General features: G+C 45.0%; 1 protein-coding gene across 1 annotated transcript; it reads right to left on the bottom strand.

Moving 5' to 3' along the window:
* Positions 1-1,021: 1,021 nt before the first annotated feature.
* On the bottom strand, positions 1,022-14,139 carry NUDT7 (nudix hydrolase 7). The gene is made up of 4 exons (XM_075837142.1): positions 13,966-14,139; positions 10,383-10,524; positions 7,362-7,520; positions 1,022-2,527 (listed from the first exon to the last, which is right to left on the bottom strand). The coding sequence occupies exons 1-4, from the start codon at positions 14,040-14,042 to the stop codon at positions 2,159-2,161; spliced, it is 747 nt and encodes a 248-aa protein (XP_075693257.1). The 5' UTR covers positions 14,043-14,139; the 3' UTR covers positions 1,022-2,158.
* Between the last annotated feature and the right edge of the window lie 6,401 nt (positions 14,140-20,540).

Here is a 20,540-nt window from a genome sequence, read left to right as displayed (position 1 = left end):
AGGAAGTCGGAAATCAGGGTATTTTTTTGCCTAATGGCAAATCAGTAATTCTTTGAACATCTGGACAACCCCTTCTTAGATAGCTGATCACTGCCACTCCAGGCAGGGTAAACTGCAAGTCACAGCACATTTCTTATATGGCGGCCGCTGCAGGCGATAGATTTGGCACATTTGGGACCGTTTTATAATCTACCACTACTATGAACATAATTTGCGCAATTTTCTGGCTTTATATTTATACTTTTGTCTTAAACTACGGTTTCTTGAAAACTACGGCCCCTTTTCAAGTTTGGCGAGTGACAAGAAAAGTCACCCAAAAATTGCTGCACGTCATGTATTAAATTTTTTTTGGCCAAAGTTTATGCCAAAAACTGACATAAATTGCATTGTAAGCAGGGGCGTAACTAGGAAAGACTGGGCCCCATAGCAAACTTTTGACTGGGGCCCCCCTCTCCTGGGTATCACTCAACCCCCCCTTGTAGATAGTGCCTCCCTATAGATTCCGCCACACAGCGCCCCCTATCGATAGCACCATACAGCCCCCTGTAGATAACGTCATACAGCCCTCCCCCTGTAGAGAACGCCATACACCCCCCTGTAGATAATGCCATACAGCCCTCCCCCTGTAGATAACGCCAGACAGCCCCCCCTGTAGAGAACGCCAGACAGCCCTACACCCCCCCTGTAGATAACGCCATATAGCCCCCAACAAAAAACGGCCTATAGTTTGTCCTACAAAAGAGATGTATCCCCTATCCACAGGATAGGGGATACATGTGTGATCGCTGGCAGCGATAAGGAGAACGGGGGACCGAAAGTCCCCCGAAGTTCTCCATGACTAACCTCTGACTTCCGGCGCCTGCGCAGTTCAATAAAAATGAAAGGCGCGCTGGTCACGCATGCGCACAAGCGTGACCGGTATGCAATTAATTTCTATGGAGCTGCAGACAGACCCCGGAAGTCCGAGGTTTGTCATGGAGAACTTCGGGGGACTTTCGGTCCCCCGTTCTCCTTATCGCTGGGCGTCCTAGCGATCACACATGTATCCCCTATCCTGTGGAGAGGGGATGCATGTCTTTTGTAGGAACAACCCCTTCAGTGGAGTCGCGCTGTAGCAGCCATAGCAGCTGCTAGCGGAGCCTCCGGACATGGGAGGGGGGGCCAGCGCCGGCAGGCCCCCTCACGCTGCGGGCCCCGTAGCAGCCGCTACGGCTGCTACTGCGGTAGTTACGCCACTGATTGTAAGAGCTCACGCAGAAGACTGTTGCCATTTTGCGGACCACAAAACAAGGATTCTAGTGGCTTCCGTGTGCTGTCCGATTTCTTGCAGAGCCATACACTAGAATGGGTTAGAAGGACCGCAGATACGGATAAGAAGTGGACAGGAGATGTTCTATAATTTGTGTCACGGACCTACAGATCTGCTAAAAAAAATTGATGTGCGCATTGCCCCATGGAAATTAATGGTTGAGTATGCTATTCGCCACAAAAAAAAAATGGATAGGACGCTGAAGAAATCAACAGCATGAGCTGTGGGCCATTATTAATTGTAAATGCGCAATTGCACTTTGGTACACATCTATGCTGCCATCTAGTGGCATGTTCAAAGATTTACTAAGTCCTTTGAGATTTAAAGGGATAGTTCACAATTAAGCATGTTGGCCTATGTACGGCATATACTTTGAATCACTACGTTAAATCTTCTATGCAAATGCCATACATCTTGCCGGTCAGTTGGAATGGCGTTTTTCTTAACACTTCCATTCATAGGTAGAAGGAATGCACCAGCACATTTAGCTTAAGTCCTGCGTTAATAAACTGATCACAAGTTGTGGGACCCTGCAGGTGTAAACTGCAAGCAAATGTGGCAGCAGGTGTTCCATATTTCTAACATGCCGATTGGTCGACCAAAAGGTAGTTTGCTTGGCGGAGTGCCTTCTCTAGCGCACTTTATATTTCTATCCCCCAATTTCCATTTGGCGGGGTGCAATTGCACCCAATATCTTAGCTATTCGACTAGACACTTTCCCTATTATTTGGAACTAACCTATAATTTGGACCCCAAGATCGCCAGCTGTGCTGCACATGATCATCTGTCTGGGGATATCCACTTCATATTAGGATTTGATAGACTTTCTGGCAGTGAAGTATCAGACTCCTACAATTTGCTTTGACTACAAGATGTTTGCAGATACTTTTCTTGCTCTCTTATGCTGTTTTCCAGATTAAACCCAGGATCGAAGGAAGGTCCCTTTTCTAAAAGAATGACTGAGAGCATCAAGGCGCAGTGAGCCGTCAGCCCCCATATTTTAAACCTTTTTTTGCGGTCTACGTCCATGTAGTAGAATTGATGTATAATGTGTGTTCCATGGGTCGGTGAATTTACTTGTAGAGGCGCAGAGTGTTCTGGGCCGAGGAAAAACTCCAAGGGAGCAAGAAATACATCGGCCACTTCACTGGGGTTCGGCGTTGGCTGGAAAGTATCTTCAACAATTCCTACAATTGGGGTGACCAAGTAGGTGGGACACTGGAAGACAATAAAACACTATAATGTAATATGGACTCACTATAAGAAGAACACAGACTGGACTATTGTATATTGCTGGTTTGCTTTGGGTATATTCACACGCGGCAGATTTGTTACAGAAATTTTTGGGCCTGAACATCAGCTCCATTCATCTAAATGGGGCTGGCAAAAATCCATGTACCTGCTGGAGAAACAACCCCCTTCAGATGAATGGAACTCATTTTCAGTTGCAGAAATTTCTGCAAGAAATCTGTCGCGTGTGAATATATCTTTAAAGGGAATCGGTCAGCAGTATTGAGCCCTCATGGTCAAGTTCCCTAGTGGGACTAAATAAAAAAAAAAGTATAAAATAAATATTTAAAAAAAAACAAAAAAAAAACTTTTTCCTAATTTTTCCTGTAAAATAAAAAAAAACATAAAACATAATTAGTATGGAAGTGTCCATTAACCCCTTCGGAACGAAGCTCTTTTTTGATTTTTCATTTTCGTTTTTCACTCCCAGCATTCCATAACTATTGACGGAAAACTAATAAAAGAGTGGTGTGAGGGCTTATTTTTTTGCGGGAGGAGTTGTAGTTTCTTTCTGGGGGACTGAAACAAAAATTCTTTGCGGGCTGAAAATGGAAAAAACTGATTCCTCAATTGTTTTTTGGGTTTCGTTTTTACGGCTTTCACCGTGCAGTGAAGACGACAACTTATCTTTGTTCTGTGGCTCAATACAATTACGGCGATACCAAATTTATCTAGTTTTTTTTATATTTGACTACTTTTATTGATAAACTTTTTGTTAAAAAAAAAAATGTTTTGTCTCGCCACATTCTGAGAGCCATAACTTTTATTTTTTTTCACCGATTGAGCAATGTGAGGGCTTGATTTTTGCGGGACGAGCTGTAGCTTTTATCGGTACCATGTTTTGGTGCATAGAACTTTTTGATCACTTTTTATTATTTTATTTTTTTAAAGCTAAGTTGACCAAAAAGTAGCGATTTTGGAGTTTTACATTATTTATTTTTTACGGCGTTCACCGTGCGCGTTAAATAACGCTATATTGTAATACTTCTGACTTTTACCGATGCAGCGATACTAATTTTGTTTACTTTTTTATTTTTTTTTACAGTACTTTAGGCGGAAAATTGGGAAACGGGGGGTGTTTTGAACTTTGAATATATTTTTTTCACTATTAAAAACTTTTTTTAAACTTTTTTTTCACACACTTTATTATCACCCTAGGGGACTTGAACCAGCGATCGATAGATCGCTGGTACAATATATACTGCATTACTAACGTATTGCAGTATATCATCATTTTTACAGGCATCTGTTAAGCCCTGCCACAGGCCCCTTGGCTGCCATAACAACCGTCACCCCCCCCCGATCTCACTCCGGGAGGTGGGCGACGAGCTGTCGGAGGGGGCCACCCCCTCTTTTCAATGCCTCAGATTCTGCGGTCGCGATTGACCGCAGCATTTGAGGGGGTAAACAGCCAGGAACAGCGCGATCGCTGCTCCCGGCTGTTAGTCCCGGGTGTCCGATGTAAAATAGTTTTTTCTTTGCAAACGTAGAACATCATAAAAAAAAATATATCAATTTGGCATCGCCTTAATCATATTGACCCACATGATAACGTTGACATGTCATTTTTACCACACGGAGAACGCCGTAAAAACGAAATCCCAAAAATATTGGAGGAAACACTGCTTTTTTTTCCCATTACACCCCACAAAACAATTTGTAAAAGTTTCTCAGCACATTATATGGTATGTTAAATGGTGCCATTAAAAACTACTAATGTTGACCACAAAATGGCTCCTGGAAGGCAGGGAGGAGAAAAATTACGACTGCGGCAGGACGGAGTTTAATCAATATTCTACCTATGGGTTTATTCTAAAGACCATTGTTAGAAGAATAGGACCTGATCAAGTTGGCTCTCCATAAAGAATGTAAAATGTATCTCCGATTTGGAATACTTCTGTACAATATTAAAGAGAATGAATGAATTTAGAAAAAAGGGTCTGTGTTATTTCAGTATAAAGCGCCACCCTTGTCTAAGGGCCATGTCTGGTATTGCAGCTCAGCCCTAGTCACTTGAATTGGATGTGTGCTGTTTCTTGAAAAAAAAGACTTTTTTTTCTATTTTAGGCAAATTATTTAAAGCAATACTGCAGGACAAACTGAGATACTATGTTATGCCTAGTGCAGGACCTGAGGGGGCGGAGCATGACACAGGGACTCTCACTTTGGTTGTATGAGTTTTGCCTGAAGTGTTCCTTTAAGCATATGAGCAAGAACCTAATATATTCTTTGCTAAATCCACTATAAGTAACCAATCAGAGCAAAGCATTAGCGTGGAATTGAAAATCAACGCAGTTAGGGAGGATTTACACGAGTGTGTGCGTTTTGCGCAAGCTAAAAATGCGGCGTTTTGCGCTCGCAAAAGGCACTTAACAGCTCCGTGTGTCATCACCATATGATGCGCGGCTACGGGATTTTCGCGCAGCCGCCATCATTATGACACTCCGTATGTTTGTAAACAGAAAAGCACGTGGTGCTTTTCTGTTTTCAATCATACTTCTTACTGCGGTTGCGCGAAACACACGCGTCCCACGGAAGTGCTTCTGTGTGGTGCGCGTGATTTTCACGCACCCATTGACTTCAATGGGTGCGTGATGCGCGAACAGCGCAGAAATATAGGACATATCGTGCGTTTCACGCAGCGGACATACGCTGCGTGAAAATCAAGGACTGTCTGCACGGCCCCATAGAGTAACATAGGTCCGTGCGACGCGCGTGAAAATCCTCCCTTACCCTTAGTGCTCATCACCAGACCTACAGACTGTCATATACAGCAGTCTATGGCTTGCCTTTGGTGTGAAGGCTGCAGGCTGTCATAAAACAGTCTGTAATCTGCTGTAGCGCAGTAATGGGGCATTTGAATTCCCTGCAGCTTCCCTTCTCTATACTTGGATCACTCCTGTTCATCTAATAATGATAATATAATACATTTGGGCCAAAGGCGTGGCTAGGGGTTTGGCACAGGGGGGGGGGAAACATATCTGTGTGGGCCCCCCACAAAGTATAATGACTTCTTAATGGCCCCCACACAGTATGATGCCCTTATAGCTGCCCACACATAGGATAATGCCCCTCTGGTTGTCACCACACAGAATAATGCTCCCATATCTGCCCCCACACCGTATAATAACCTCTTACTGCCCCCCACATAGTATAATGATCCCTTAGTGCCACACACAGTATAATGCCCTTAAAGCTACCCCACACAGTATAATGCCCCTATGGTGCCTCCCCACACAATATAATGCCTCTAAAGCTGCCCCCACACATAATGCCCCATAGCTTCCCCCAGAAAGTATAATGACCCATTAGTGCTCCCACCCAGTATAATGCCCCCATAGCTGCCCCCACACAGTATAATGCCCCCATAGCTGCCCCCATACAGTATAATGCCCCCATAGCTGCCCCCATACAGTATAATGCCCCCATAGCTGCCCCCATACAGTATAATGCCCCCATAGCTGCCCCCATACAGTATAATGCCCCCATAGCTGCCCACATACAGTATAATGCCCCCATAGCTGCCCACATACAGTATAATGTCCCCATAGCTGCCCACATACAGTATAATGTCCCCATAGCTGCCCACATACAGTATAATTTCCCCATAGCTGCCCACATACAGTATAATGCCCCCATAGCTGCCCACATACAGTATAATGCCCCCATAGCTGCCCACATACAGTATAATGTCCCCATAGCTGCTCACACAGTATGATGCCCCCATAGCTGCCCACATACAGTATAATGTCCCCATAGCTGCCCACATACAGTATAATGTCCCCATAGCTGCCCCATACATTATAATGTCCCCATAGCTGCCCCATACAGGATAATGCCCCTAAGCTGCTCCCATACTGTATATTTTTCCATTGCTGCCCCCCATACACAGTAAAAATCCCCCTTAGCTTCCACTACACTGTATAATGCCCCATAGTGCCTAATAAAAAAATAATAAAATAAATATTTACCTATCCCCGCTCACAGCTGGTATTACATAGTGAATGCTGGAGAAATGCTCAATAAAGACCATTCATGGGTTGAAACATTGCAAGTGTCTTTATGCTTGGTGAATAAATAAAATACACTTCATTGGATTATCTTGAGTGCTGCAGTTCATTTCTTCGATTGCTGGAGATAGGAGCCATCAGCTCCCTGCGCCACCATTGGATTATACTGTATTTGCATCCTGAGGACGCATAAGAAAAGTTGAATCCGGGACATACCACCAATGGGGGACCGGCCCCGGGCACCACCCCTCTGCTAGCTACGCCTCTGATTAGGGCAGTGTTTCTAAACCCCAGTCCTCAAGTACAGTACCTTTCAACAGTTCACGATTTGAAGACGAGAAGTCCTGTGCAATACTAAGGAAATCCTGAAAACATGACCTGTTGGGGGTACTTCAGGTCGTTGGATATTGATTTGCTATTTTTTTTTGGCCACAGACGCTTCATACCACCCTTTGTGGATTGGTTTATAGACTACTTTATGACCTGTAAGGCCTGGTCATTATATTGCTGCCTTTTAAAGGGGTGCCGCTGCCCCTTCATTGTTCTGACCGTCCGGGGGCCAAGAGGTTAGACCTTCACCGGTCAAACATTGATGGTCTATCTTAATAATAGGCCATCAATGTAAAAGTCCCGGAGAATCCCTTTAATGGATTGTCTATTGACTTTTTAACAAAGCTGCTGATGAATACTAGAATAATATTAAATGAATCACATATTAGATCATATCAATAAAACCCTTGATTCATATTTACCTTGGAGATATAAGGAATTAGCCTGCCAACAATTTGCACCTGTTCCGGGCATAGACCGATCTCTTCTTTGGTTTCTCTAAGCGCGGTCTGTATTTCATCTTCATCTGACGGTTCCTGCCTTCCGCCCGGAAAACACACATCTCCTGGCATTGTTTTCAGCTGGAGATATAGTAGACGTCTCAGCAGACATAAACATGTATAGCAGTTTGTTACTTATAGTGCAAACATATTCTGTAGCGCTGTATGCCGAATACTCACACTCATCATTCCCTATCTTCTGTAGAGCTCACAATCTGCTACCTTAGGACCTGTGCCACCATCTTGCTTTGAGTTACCCATACCATGATAGATTAAAAGGGGTTTTACACAGGGCGATAATCGGGCAGACGAGTGTTCATAGAACACTCGTTGACGACAATTGTCCAGCGTAAACAGGGCAGCGATCAGGAGATGAACGAGGAAACGCTCTATCATCTACTGGTCGTATCGTTAAAAGTGAAATATTATCGTTGTTGGCGGCACATCTCCCTGTGTAAACGGGGAGACGCGCTGCCGATATGATAATAATGTATGGGGACGAGGGATCGGAGTAACGACCGCTCGTCCCCATCCATAGCTCCGTGTGACAGGAGCAAACGAGCGCCGATCAAAGATGTCTCGTTGATCGGCGCTCGCTGCACCGGCCCTTATAGGCTGGTGTAAAAGGCCCTTGAGTGCCATTGTGGTTAGCTTGCAGTTGATTGGGATTGAAGCTCTTGTGTCCTAACGAAAAATCTTTAACAGGACCCCCTCCTGCCACATGCCATTTATAATACTGGTGTCTTATGTGGTTAAGGGGCCTTCGGCCCCTCCTTAGGCACCAGGGTCCTAGTGCAACTGCTCCCTCTTTTTATGCGGGAGGAATTGTATTTTTTTCTGCATGGTTTGGGGTAGTAAGAATTTAATGTGTAAGTTATAGAGTTTATTTTTGCAGGAAGAATATAGGAAAAAGCTATTTTTGGCAGTTTTTTTTTTATTCTGTTCACGTTTTACACTAAATTACCTGTTAAATGAACTCTTCAGGTTATTAGGGTCGTGTTGATACCTAATTTATGCAAAATAAAAAAAAAATTTGGAAATTTTTAAAATATTTTTTTTTTGTGAAATTTTTGTTTTTGATCCTATAAATGGATAACTTTATTTACAACTTTATTTTTTTTTACTTATAATGTATTACCATACTCATGTACGCTAATACAGAATACTATGCCACTATGACACAGGCTGCAGTTAATCTCATGGTGAGGTGCTGTCAGGGCCAGAGTATAGGGAGGGCCAAAGGAGCAAATGCCCTGGAGCGTCAGCATCTTGGGACTTCTGCTACCTATACAGGATGACAATGTAAACTAACTAAATGTCCCTACTGTATAAGCACAAACAAACCTCAGGACTATTTTAGCACTGTACAGCACTATTATGTGGTATATGTATTTTTTGGCCACACTATTTTAGTATTACTTAGGTACTGAGTAGGTATTTTTATATTTGTGCACTGTAAGATAATACTCTTTGAATACTTGTTATTTGTATACTATATGGCTGAGTTCACACGGGTCGGATACGCTGTGTAAAACCATACAGCGTATCCGCCCTCTGCGCCGCAGGGAATTCCGGGCAAAAAAGTGCACCAAACTGGTGCAGTTCTTCGCCCGGAACGTCCGCTCCATTGCAATAGCAGCACTTAAACGGCCTGCTAGCAGTCCGGCCTTCTGGGATGACGTTTTATCCCAGGAGACCTCTGCAGCCTGTGATTAGCTGCCACGACGGTCACATGGGATGAAGCGTCATTCTAGGAGGCCGCGCTGGAGGGAGGAACACAAACTTCTGGGTAAGTATTACATTTTATTTTTTTTCTGGAGTTGCATTTTTTGATGCGGAATCGCTGCGAATCCGCCGCAAAAAAACGCAACAACTGCTATTTGATGCGGGATTTACCTCCCATTGAATTCAATGGGGAAAACCCGCAACAAATATTCAGCGTTTACGCAAATACAATTGACATGCTGTGGAATAAAATTCTGCACCGCATGTCAATTTGTGAGCGTTTTTTCCACTTAGTATTTACGCAGCGTGTGGATGAGATTTGTTTTATCTCATCCACTTTGCTGCTACTGTATTTGCTGCAGATTTTCCGCAACGCAAGCGTTGTCTTTCCGTCACGGAAAACACCTCAATGGTAATGCAAACGCTTCTGTTTGCATCACTGTTGATCTTAATAGCAACGGACACTTTGCTAATGGTTTTCGTTCGTCACCGTTGTGAAAGGGTTCCGTTTTTTTGACAACAGCGCAGACAACGGAACCCTTTCATAACGGTGACAAACGGAAACCATGAGCAAAGTGTCTGTCACCAGTGAGATCAATGGTGAATCAAACGGAAGCTATGGCTTCCGCTTGCATTCCGGTTGAGGGGTTCCCCCGACACAAAACTCTGATGGAACCCCTCAATGGAAAGACAACGCTGATGTGAACAGGCCCTTAGCTACGGTTTTCAATCTTTCAATATAATTTATTCCTATTCCTTCGGGAAGCAATTTTACAAATATCTTTCTCATTGGCCTCCACAGGCCTCGAACTAACCCAGCTGTTGTGAAACTACAATTCCCAGCATGTCCTGGCGGCCTTCGGCTGGAATATTAAAGCCTTGTGCTGTCAGGGCATGCTGGGAGTTATAGTTTCACAACAGCTAGAGTGTCGAAGTTTGCTGACCCCAGATAGTCCGACGTCCTGTCATTTCTGGCAGGTAAACAAGGGGCAATAGGATCGGAGGAATTACCTGATCTTTTATCTCGGATCAATATTCTGCATTACATTACAGCTCTTGGCTTTTATTAAATTTTTTGTCTACCATCAGAAGCCGTATATCGTCTTGTAGGGATGTGATATCTAAAAACCGCTGATAATTGTTCCGTTTTAGCGAGGAGCGGGTCATGACATACTTTATATGTATATAATGAAGTATGAAGATCCACTGTTGACTTACTTGCATTGATCTGACAGTCAGGAGAAGATGCGGCTTTCCTTGTCTAATTAACAATGGGAGCAGGATCGAAGCTTTCTTAAGAGGAATGTGGTCGTATCGGCTGCCGACATCATATTTCTCAAGGAGGCTCTTGATCTTCTCCCTAAGACGTGTCACAAAGCAGATAAAAATCAGCTTGGAAATTCACTGTGTAGAAAAGGCAATTATAACCCGGGACAATACAGATCTTATTGCACATCTCATTCCTTCCTGCTCGTTTTAATGAAATCTTACAGCGAGGATGAGGTTCAGAGGAGTGCAGTGGGGTATGACGTAATGTATATATATATATATATATATATATATATATATATATATAAAATGGGGATATACTGCCCTTATTATGCATGTGGAGTGGCTTCTACGTTTCAGGATTATCTGAGATTAAAAAACAAAACAAAACAAAAAAACCAGCACCATTCTTGTCTACAGGCCGTGTCTGGTATTGCAGCTCAAGTGAATGGGGCTGAGCTGCAATACCAGACATAGCCCAAAGACAAGTATGGTGCTGTCAGGGAAATAAAAGGCAGAGCAGCCCTTTAACCCCTACAAGGTGTTATCTGGTTTATAAACTCCATTTAATATACCCTATTATTTGGCTAATAGAATCCCTTATTTATAACCCCCATTAATTAGATGTAGCAGAGAGAGGCTACAAAGAGTGTACTTATCTCTGAAAAACCAGGCAGGTCCATGCATTACATGGACAGCGTATTGATTCCAATAGTCATCATGTAATGCTCTATTCCCCCTTTGGTTCCCTGCAGATTTCAGCTGGTCTCTAGGGGTCCCTACAGCAAGGAACCATACTGATGAGTCCTTCCTTAAGCCCCATCTATATCACGTTTTTTCCTTCCGTCGGAGGCTGTCCCGACATATCTTTCCGAAGGAACGCGGCAATGTGTCCCACTGTATAGGAATAAGTCGCCTGAACAGCCCTACCTGAAGAGATGTGCCCAGGGAAGCTCCTGACGTCACTGTCCATACATGGACAGTGATGTCAGTAGCTTTGCAATGCAGGAGTCCCCAGCCAGAGCATCGGAAGCACTCTCGCCTTTAGAAGCCCCTGATGTCCCTGTCCATATATAGACAGTGATGTCAGGAGCTTTCAACTACAACGTGTCCCCGGCCAGAACGTTGGAATCGCGCTGCCACCTCTCCTCTTAGCACCCTCCTGGAGTTAACAGCCGCCTCACCAGACGAAACTGGGATCAGGAAACCCCCGTTCTTGATATAGGTGTGGGTCCCAGAGCTGGGACCGGCATCTATCAGACATGCCATAAATGTCAGGGTATGTTCACACGACAGCGTCCGTTACGGCTGAAATTACGGGGCTGTTTTCTGGAGAAAACAGCTCCTTAATTTTAGCCGCAATGGCATGTTGAGGCGCTTTTTGCTGCATCCATTACGGGCGTTAAATGGAGCTGTTTTTCCATGGAGTCCACGGAAAACGGCTCCATTTACGTCTGAAGAAGTGACAGGCACTTCTTTGACGCGGGCGTCTTTTTTACGCGCCACCTTTTGACAGCGGGGCGTAAAATAAATGACCGTCTACACAGAACATCGTAAGACCCATTCTAATGAATGGGCAGATGTTTGCCGCTGCTATTGAGCCGCTATTTAGGACGTAATTCGGGGCAAAAACGCCCGAATTACGTCCGTAAATAGTGTGTGTGAACATACCCTCAGTGTTAGGAATAAACCTTTAACACCATTCAAGAAAAAGTAAAGGTGGACACATATGTATGATCAAGAATGAATTGTTTAAAGTGGGAAACCACCTTTAAGAATGCAATTAAATTTGCCAACTTTAGGTGGATGTAATGGTCAGGGTATGTGCACACACAAAATTAAAAATGTCTGAAAATACGGAGCTGTTTTCAAGGGAAAATAACTCCCGATTTTCAGCCGTTTTTTTTAGCAACTCGCGTTTTTCACGGCCGTTTTTGGAGCTGTTTTTCTATAGAGTCAATTAAAAACAGCTCAAGAAGTGACATGCACTTCTTTTTCGCGGGCGTTTTTTTACGTGACCGTTTTGAAAAACGGCCGTGTAAAAAATGGTCAACGGAAAAGAATGCCGTATTTCCCATTGAAATGAATGCGCAGATGTTTGTAGGCGTTCTGCTTCCGATTTTTCAGCCGTTTTTTTGGGACGCTTACGGCCCGAAAAACGGCTGAAAACACTACATGTGCACATACCCTTATTGGTAAGATAAATTGCAATTATTTTAGGTGGCGTTTGGGGTATATATAAGTCAGTGTTTTCTTTATATTAATTATAAAAGAAATAATCACCATAAATAATGTGTTAAACGTATTGTACAGGTTGTTAGCATGGGATAGCAGAGATGTAGATATTATTTACTATTACGTGATGTTTATTTCAGAAACGTTATTCTGTGTTTATTACTTTATTTATATTTTTATTGCATCATTATTTTTATTTCTTTTTGATCATTTTCTGTACGGCCATATCTGTAACGTACAAATAATAACATATATAGGAAGCGGTTAGGCCATTCCAGAGTATTTCAGAACAGACATTATCGCAGGTCTGCCCTGAGGTCCTTTGACCTGGACTATCTGTATACAAGGTTTACCCCGGAGTTCGCATAAAATGGATAGAGAAGCAGGACAAAGGGAGTCCTATCTGGAATCCCTATTGATTGGGGTGCTTTAATAGTTAGGCTTCGTTCACATCTGCGTCGGGACTCCGTTCATCAGTACTGGAAGGCGGCTGTCAATCAGAACTGCGCTACCGTAAGGGTATGTGCACACGTAGTGACCAAAAACGTCTGAAAATCCTGAGCTGTTTTCAAGGGAAAACAGACCCTGCTTTTCAGACGTTTTTTGACCAACTCGCATTTTTCGCGGCGTTTTTCGCGCCGTTTTCTACGTCCGTTTTTGGAGCTGTTTTCATTGGAGTCTATGAGAAAACAGCTCCAAAAACGTCCAAAGAAGTGTCCTGCACTTCTTTTGACGAGGCTGTATTTTTACGCGTCGTCGTTTGACAGCTGTCAAACGACGACGCGTAAATAACAGGTCGTCTGCACAGTACGTCGGCAAACCCATTCAAATGAATGGGCAGATGTTTGCCGACGTATTGTAGCCCTATTTTCAGACGTAAAACGAGGCATAATACGCCTCGTTTACGTCTGAAAATAGGTCGTGTGAACTCAGCCTAACTGATCAGACCTTTACGCCATGGTGTGGCTAGGGGTTAAAAGTCACTACTGAGCTTATCAGGATCACTTTATGATCAGGAGACTCTACAAACAGCACACTGACACACACACCTGGGTCCTAGTGAGGCTTATCTACGCTAAACCTAGTTTTACAGATCCAGCAGAGCGGAGTTTGTTATATACCAGCATCTGGAATGTCGGAAAGTTAGAGAAATATATACGTATAGCAGACAACCCCTTTAAATGACAAATCCAGCTCTGCTACATCTATAGGAGATCTACTTCCTGTGTGCCATAAAGCTGCAGAGCTGCAATCGCCCACTTCCCTGCATTTACATAATAATCCTTCTTGTCCTTACCTCACATTATCATCTTTCTGCTCCCCTGCATTGTCACCGCCATCTGCTGACTCTACCACCCTCCTGTAGCTGCACATGTCACCCACAGTCCTGGACAGAACAGAAGAGTAACCAGGGTCCTCAGCTGTGATAGTGACGTCACTGTGCCAGGAGGAGGCGGAGACCACAGCTCAAATTACAGCTGCTGCAAGAGGAGCTCAATGTGTGCAGGGTGGACAGCTGACTGACTACTATTCTGCGTGATCACGTGATTCTTAAAGGGGTTGTCCTCTTTGGACAATCCCTGTTCATATGTCCTACTAGGTTCCATACATTACATGGGTGACTATTGATTTCAATCTATGTTGTCTTAGGCTGAATGCACATGTTGCATAATTTGGTGCAGAAAATCGGCATCAAAACCGCAGGTAATTCTGCAGGTAAAATCCGCACTTAATGTTTTTTTGATGCGATTGTAGGTGCTGTTTTTACATTTTGATGCGGAAACAGGTGCAGATTTTAAACACACGATAAATTGTCATGGTGCAGATTTTAAAATACGCAGGTCAATTTACGTGCAGAAACATTCTGCAACGCGTAGATGAAATGACTTGGACTCATTAACTTTGCTGGTACTGTATTACGCTGCGGTTTTGCCACAGGACAATACGTGCGGGAAATCTGCACGTAGTACGCACTGTGTGCATTCAGCCTAAAACTTCAATGTGTTCTCAGTGTCTAGTTGAACTGGAAAAATATGATGTTCATAATCTGCCATATCGACAGTGTGTATATACCTCCCAACTTGTATAAAGAAAGGGACACTTTTGGCAAATATTTTTTAGCTGCGCCGCCTAACAATTATTTATTTTTTATTTGATCACATTGCCTGCTCTTTGGCAAGTTTTATTAAATCCTGGAAAACCCCTTTAAGGGGTTAATGACTGAACCTCTGGTGACATATAAGGCTGGATTCACACAAGCATGTTCGGTCCGTAAAGGACGGAACGTATTTTGGCCGCAAGTCCCAGACCGAACACAGTGCAGGGAGCCGGGCTCCTAGCATCATAGTTATGTACGACGCTAGGTGTACCTGCCTCGCTGCCGGACAACTGTCCCGTACTGTAATCATGATTTCAGTACGGGACAGTAGTTCCACGGAGAGGCAGGGACTCCTAGCGTCTTATATAACTATGATGCTAGGAGCCCGGCTCCCTGCAGTGTGTTCGGTCCGGGACTTGCAGCCGAAATACATTCCGTCCTTTACGGACCGAACATGCTCGTGTGAATCCAGCCTAAGGCCTCATTTACACGAGCGTAATATACGCGCGTGCAACGCGCGTGCTTTTCACTTGTGTCGTACGCACCTATATTACTCTATGGGGCAGTGCAGACAATGCGTGAATTTTGCGCAGCGTGAGTGCGTTGCGTAAAACTCACGACATGTTCTATAATCGTGCGTTTTTCGCGCATCACGCACCCATTGAAGTCAATGGGTGCGTGAAAACCACGCATGCCGCACGGAAGCACTTCCATGCGAACTGCGTGATTCGCGCAAGAGCTGTCAAAAGGATGAATGTAAACAGAAAAGCACCACGTGCTTTTCTGTTTACAAACAACCAAACGGAGTGTCAAATTAGAGATGAGCGCACCGAACTTCACCGGGTTCGGCCGAACTCGTTTTGACCGAACCCGGCAAAAAAATTTCCGGTACGCGACTTCAGGAGACAGTCACTGTCCACGGTGCTGAAAAAGTTAAACTGGTTCAGCACCAAGGACAGTGACTTCCGATCACAATATACATGTACGTGTAAAAAAAAAAACCAGAAGTTCTGACTTACCGATAACTCCCGGCTTCTTCCTCCAGTCTGACCTCCCGGGATGACAATTCAGTCCAAGTGACAGCTGCAGCCAATCACAGGCCAAGCACAGGCTGCAGCCAATCACAGGCTGCAGCGGTCACATGGACTGCTGCGTCATCCTGGGAGGTGGGGCCGGATGATAAGAGAGGGACGCGTCACCAAGGCAACGGCCGGGAGACCGGACTGGAGGAAGCAGGAAGTTCATGGTAAGTATGAACGTCTTTTTTTTATTCACAGGTTGGTGTATATTGTGATCGGAATTCACTGTCGAGGGTGCTGAAAGAGTTACTGCCGATCAGTTAACTCTTTCAGCACCCTGGACAGTGACGGACGTCGACTAGCCTCATCTCTATGATGGCAGCCGCGCGAAAATCACGCAGCCGCGCATCATACACGGATGACACACGGAGCTGTCAAGTGCCTTTTGCGCACGCCAAACGCTGCGTTTTTGGGCGTGCGCAAAACGCACACGCTCGTGTAAATGAGGCCTAAAAGTGCACTGGAGATTCCTTGTGGAATACAAATAGGTCAGTTCACACAGGACGGAATTGCTGCATTTTTTTTTCCTGGATATTTGGGCAGGTAAAGTCTGCAGCAGATTTGACTAATCTCATCCACATGCTGCAGACTTTTTGCATGTGGATATTGACCTCCGGTGTGGATTTTAAACTCTGCGGCATGTCAATTTCGATTGTGGATATTCACTGCAGATTTTAGTTCTTTCAATGTAGCAGGGGTAAAATCCGTGGCAAATCTACAGCAACGTAATCGCGTGTGGACTTACCGTTATGTGTCCCTCCAAGCATACTCTCCGTGTAGAGACGTGGCATACACAGTATAATGCTCCCATAGTGCCTTCCCACCGTATAATGATCCCATAGTGCCTCCACACAGTATAATGCCCCCCATAGTGGCCTCCACACAGCATAATACCCCCATAGTGCCCCTCACACAGTATAATGCCCCTTAGTGACTCCCACACACAGTATAATGCCCCCAAACAATATAATGCCCCATAGTGCCCTTCCACACAGTATAATGCCCCCATAGTGGCCCCCACACAGTATCATGCACCCCACACATTATAATGCCACATAGATGCTGTCAGGAAGGGTCTGTGGACCCACTGGGCCATACCGCCTTGGCGGTAAGGCAGCTGGCCAACAGGGCGCAGGTCTGAGTCTATAGTATATAGGATACCTGTGGCAGCACGGACAGTAGCTTGGCAGGAACTAGGAAGCAGGTGGACAACAGGCATGGGGAAGCAGACAAGCGTGGTATCCAGCACGACACGACAATAGCAAGCACGGCACTAGATCGGGATACAGGAACAGGAACCACTGTGGGCAGGAAACACTAGGGGACCAATTTGCATAGACAGACTAAGGAAACACAACAACGCTCAGGCATAGTACTAAGGGGCTGGACCCCTCTTATAGTCCAGGGTACTCACGGGTCAAAGGTCATCCATGAGGTCCGGTGCGCGCGCTGCCCCTTTAAGAGTGGGGACGAGCGTGCGCGTGCACCCTACGGGATCTGGCAGAGGAGAGTGGATGCGAGCGCTGGCGTCTCCTGTGGAGGAGGCTGGGGCCAGCGTTTGCCGACTCGTGGCTGCGGCTGTCAGCGGAGGGTTGGAGCTGACAGCCCGCAGCCTCGGACATTACAGATGCCCCCAAAACAATATAATGCCCATAGTGTCTCCCTCAAAGTATAATGCCCCCATAGTGACCCCACACAGTATCATGTCCCCCCCCACAATATAATGCCCCATAGCTGCCCCCAAAATATTATAATACCCCATAGTGCCCCCCACACAGTATAATGCACCCATAATGACCCTCACACAGCGCCGGTTTTAGACAAAGTGTGGCCCTGGGGAAAGTTAAAAGTGAGGCCCCAAATGCTGAATTATTGTATCAATAATGCAGTCACTTAAGGAGGCGATGTGCAGAGAACTGTATCACTGATTTCCTGCGTGTCTAGGAGTTTTGCAAACCTCAAAGCATATGTCCCCCCTCCCACACAAAATACAAATATATATACAATGCATTCGGAAAGTCTCCAGACCCTTTTAATTTTTCACATTTTGTTATGTTGATCCTTGTGCTAAAATAAAAAGAAAATCACGTTTTTCCCATCATTCTGCAGTCAATACCCCATAACGACAAAGTGAAAACAGAATGTTATTGATCTTTGCTAATTTATTGAAAAGGAAAAACTAATATATTACATTGGCATAAGCATTCAGACCCTTTATTTAGTACTTTGTTGAATCACCTTTGGCAGTGATAACAGCCTCCAGTCTTCTTGGGTTTGATGCCACAAGGTTAGCACACCTGGATTTGGGGATTTTCTGCCATTCTTGTCTGCAGATCCTCTCAAGCTCTGTTAGGTTAGATGGGGATGTCGGTGGACAACTATTTTCAGGTCTCTCCAGAGATGTTCGATTGGGTGCAAGTCAGGACTCTGGCTGGGTCACTCAAGGACATTCACAGAGTTGTCCCTAAGCCTCCTGAGATGGCTGTGTGCTTAGGGTCATTGTCTTGTTGGAAGATGTACCTTCGGCCCAGTCTGAGGTCCAGAGCACTCTGGATCAGATTTTCATAAAGAATATCTCTGTACTTTGCTCCATTCATATTTCCCTCAACCCCGACCAGTCTCCCAGTCCCAGCCGCTGAAAAACACCCCCACAGCATGATGCTGCCACCACCATGCTTCACTCTAGGGATGGTATTGGGCAGGTGATGAGCAGTGCCTGGTTTCCTCCAGACGTGACGCTTAGAATTGAGGCCAAAAAGTTTAATCCTGGTTTCATCAGACCACAGAATCTTGTTTCTCACAGTCTGAGTGTCCTTTAGGTGCTTTTTGCAAACTCCAGATGGCTTTCATGTGTGTTTTACTGAGGAGAAGCTTCTTTCTGGCCACTCTGCCATAAAGCCCACATTGAAGGTGCTGCAGTGATGGTTGACATTCTTAAAGTTTCTCCCATCTGCACACATGGTCTTTGGAGCACAGCCAGAGTAACCATTGGGTTCATGGTCACCTCTCTTACCAAGGCTCTTCTCCCCCGATTACTTAGTTTGGTAGGGCCGCTAGCTCAGTCCTGTGTCATGATTTCAAAATCGTACTTCTGCAGTTTCGCATATAATTTATTCCCCTTTAGCCGCAAAAAGACTTGGCGTACATGCTTCCGATGCGTTGTCAGATCGGGTGAGTAGATCAGCATGTGGTCCAGATATACCACCACACAAACATACAGAAGATCACGGAAGACGTCATTCACGAACTCTTGGAACACCGCTGGAGCATTACACAGTCCAAAGGGCATGACAAGATACTCGTAGTAACAGTCTCGGGTGTTAAATGCGGTTTTCCATTAGTCACCCTTGCGTATCAGATTATAGGCCACGCATGGATCCAGCATTAGTTCCACGAATCCTGTCGAAGAGCTCAGAGATAAGCGGCAAGGGGTACTTGTTTTTTACTGTGACTTGATTCAATCCACGGTAATCAATGCACAGTCGGAGTGACCCATCCTTTTTCTCCATGAAGAAGAATCCAGCTCTGGCTGGTGAAGTAGACTTCCTGATGAACCACCTCACCAGGTTCTCCTTGACATACTCCGAAATGGCCGGGTTTCAGGCAAGGAAATCGAGTAGACCCCGTCCACGAGGGAGTGAGGCTTCAGGAAGCAACTCTATAGGACAATAGAAAGAGATCAGCAGCACATCACAGTCCCAGAGAGCATTCACAGGGAGCATTTAAATAGGAGAACATTTTCTCAATCAGTGCAGGCAGTGTCAAGTTGTAGCCTCTCCAACTCCAAGTAGACACATGAAGGTAGAAAAACAACAGCACACACGTTATCCAGGTATCCAAAAGAGGTGTCTTTATTTCACCATAAAAAGCGACATTTCGACCCCAGTGAGGGTCTTTTTCAAGCCTTGAAAAATCATATGGACGATGAGGAGGAAGGACCTCTGCCTCCTTCTTCGTGAAGACATCAGTAGTGGAGAAAGAACGGGACAAACCTGAGGCAGGCCGTGGTGCAGACATCTGGGTCCCCACTGGAGGACCTCTCCGGAGTTCCAATCAAGGACTGGAGCATGTTCGCAAGCCATGGCAGACTCAGCAGGATGGAGATGATAGCCTTGGATAAGACATAGAAAGCTATCAGCTCTGAATAAAGGACTTCTATCTGTAGTCTCAGTGGTTTGGTAATAGGCAGGATAGGGTCTGCTGGATAAAATTTGCAGCTGCTCCGGAATCCAAGTAAGCAGGCACACAGAGCGATCTTCACTGGTGACAATTGACACAGGAATAGACAGTTTGAGAGCGAATTTAGTGGTAGAGGGAATTTCACCTATTATTGTCTCTCCAATCAAACCTGGGTGCTGGAGTTTCCCAACTTTTGAGGGCATTGGCACACAAAATGCCCCTTGTGACCACAGTACAGACACAATGTAGTCGATCGTCTGCGTTGCCGTTCCTGGTCGGACAATCAGAGTCTAGCGACCTGTATAGGCTCCTCCAAAGTTGTAGTAGGACAGGGTAGTAGCGGCCTTTGAAATTTTGGTGCCAGTCAACTAGTTCTCCTCTTTCGATGGACTTCCAGAGTGTGTATTTGGATCCGCATATCAATCCGGGTTGCCAGAAGTATTAAGGCATCCAAGGTAGCAGGAAGTTCTCGAGCTGCCAGTTCATCCTTAATATGAGGAACAAGACCCTGCCAAA

The sequence above is a fragment of the Rhinoderma darwinii genome, chromosome 9 (genome assembly GCF_050947455.1).
Source record: "Rhinoderma darwinii isolate aRhiDar2 chromosome 9, aRhiDar2.hap1, whole genome shotgun sequence".
In the NCBI taxonomy this organism is placed as follows: Eukaryota; Metazoa; Chordata; class Amphibia; order Anura; family Rhinodermatidae; genus Rhinoderma; species Rhinoderma darwinii.
The sequence above is the reverse complement of the archived record's forward strand: the minus strand, read 5'-3'. Positions and strand labels throughout refer to the sequence as shown.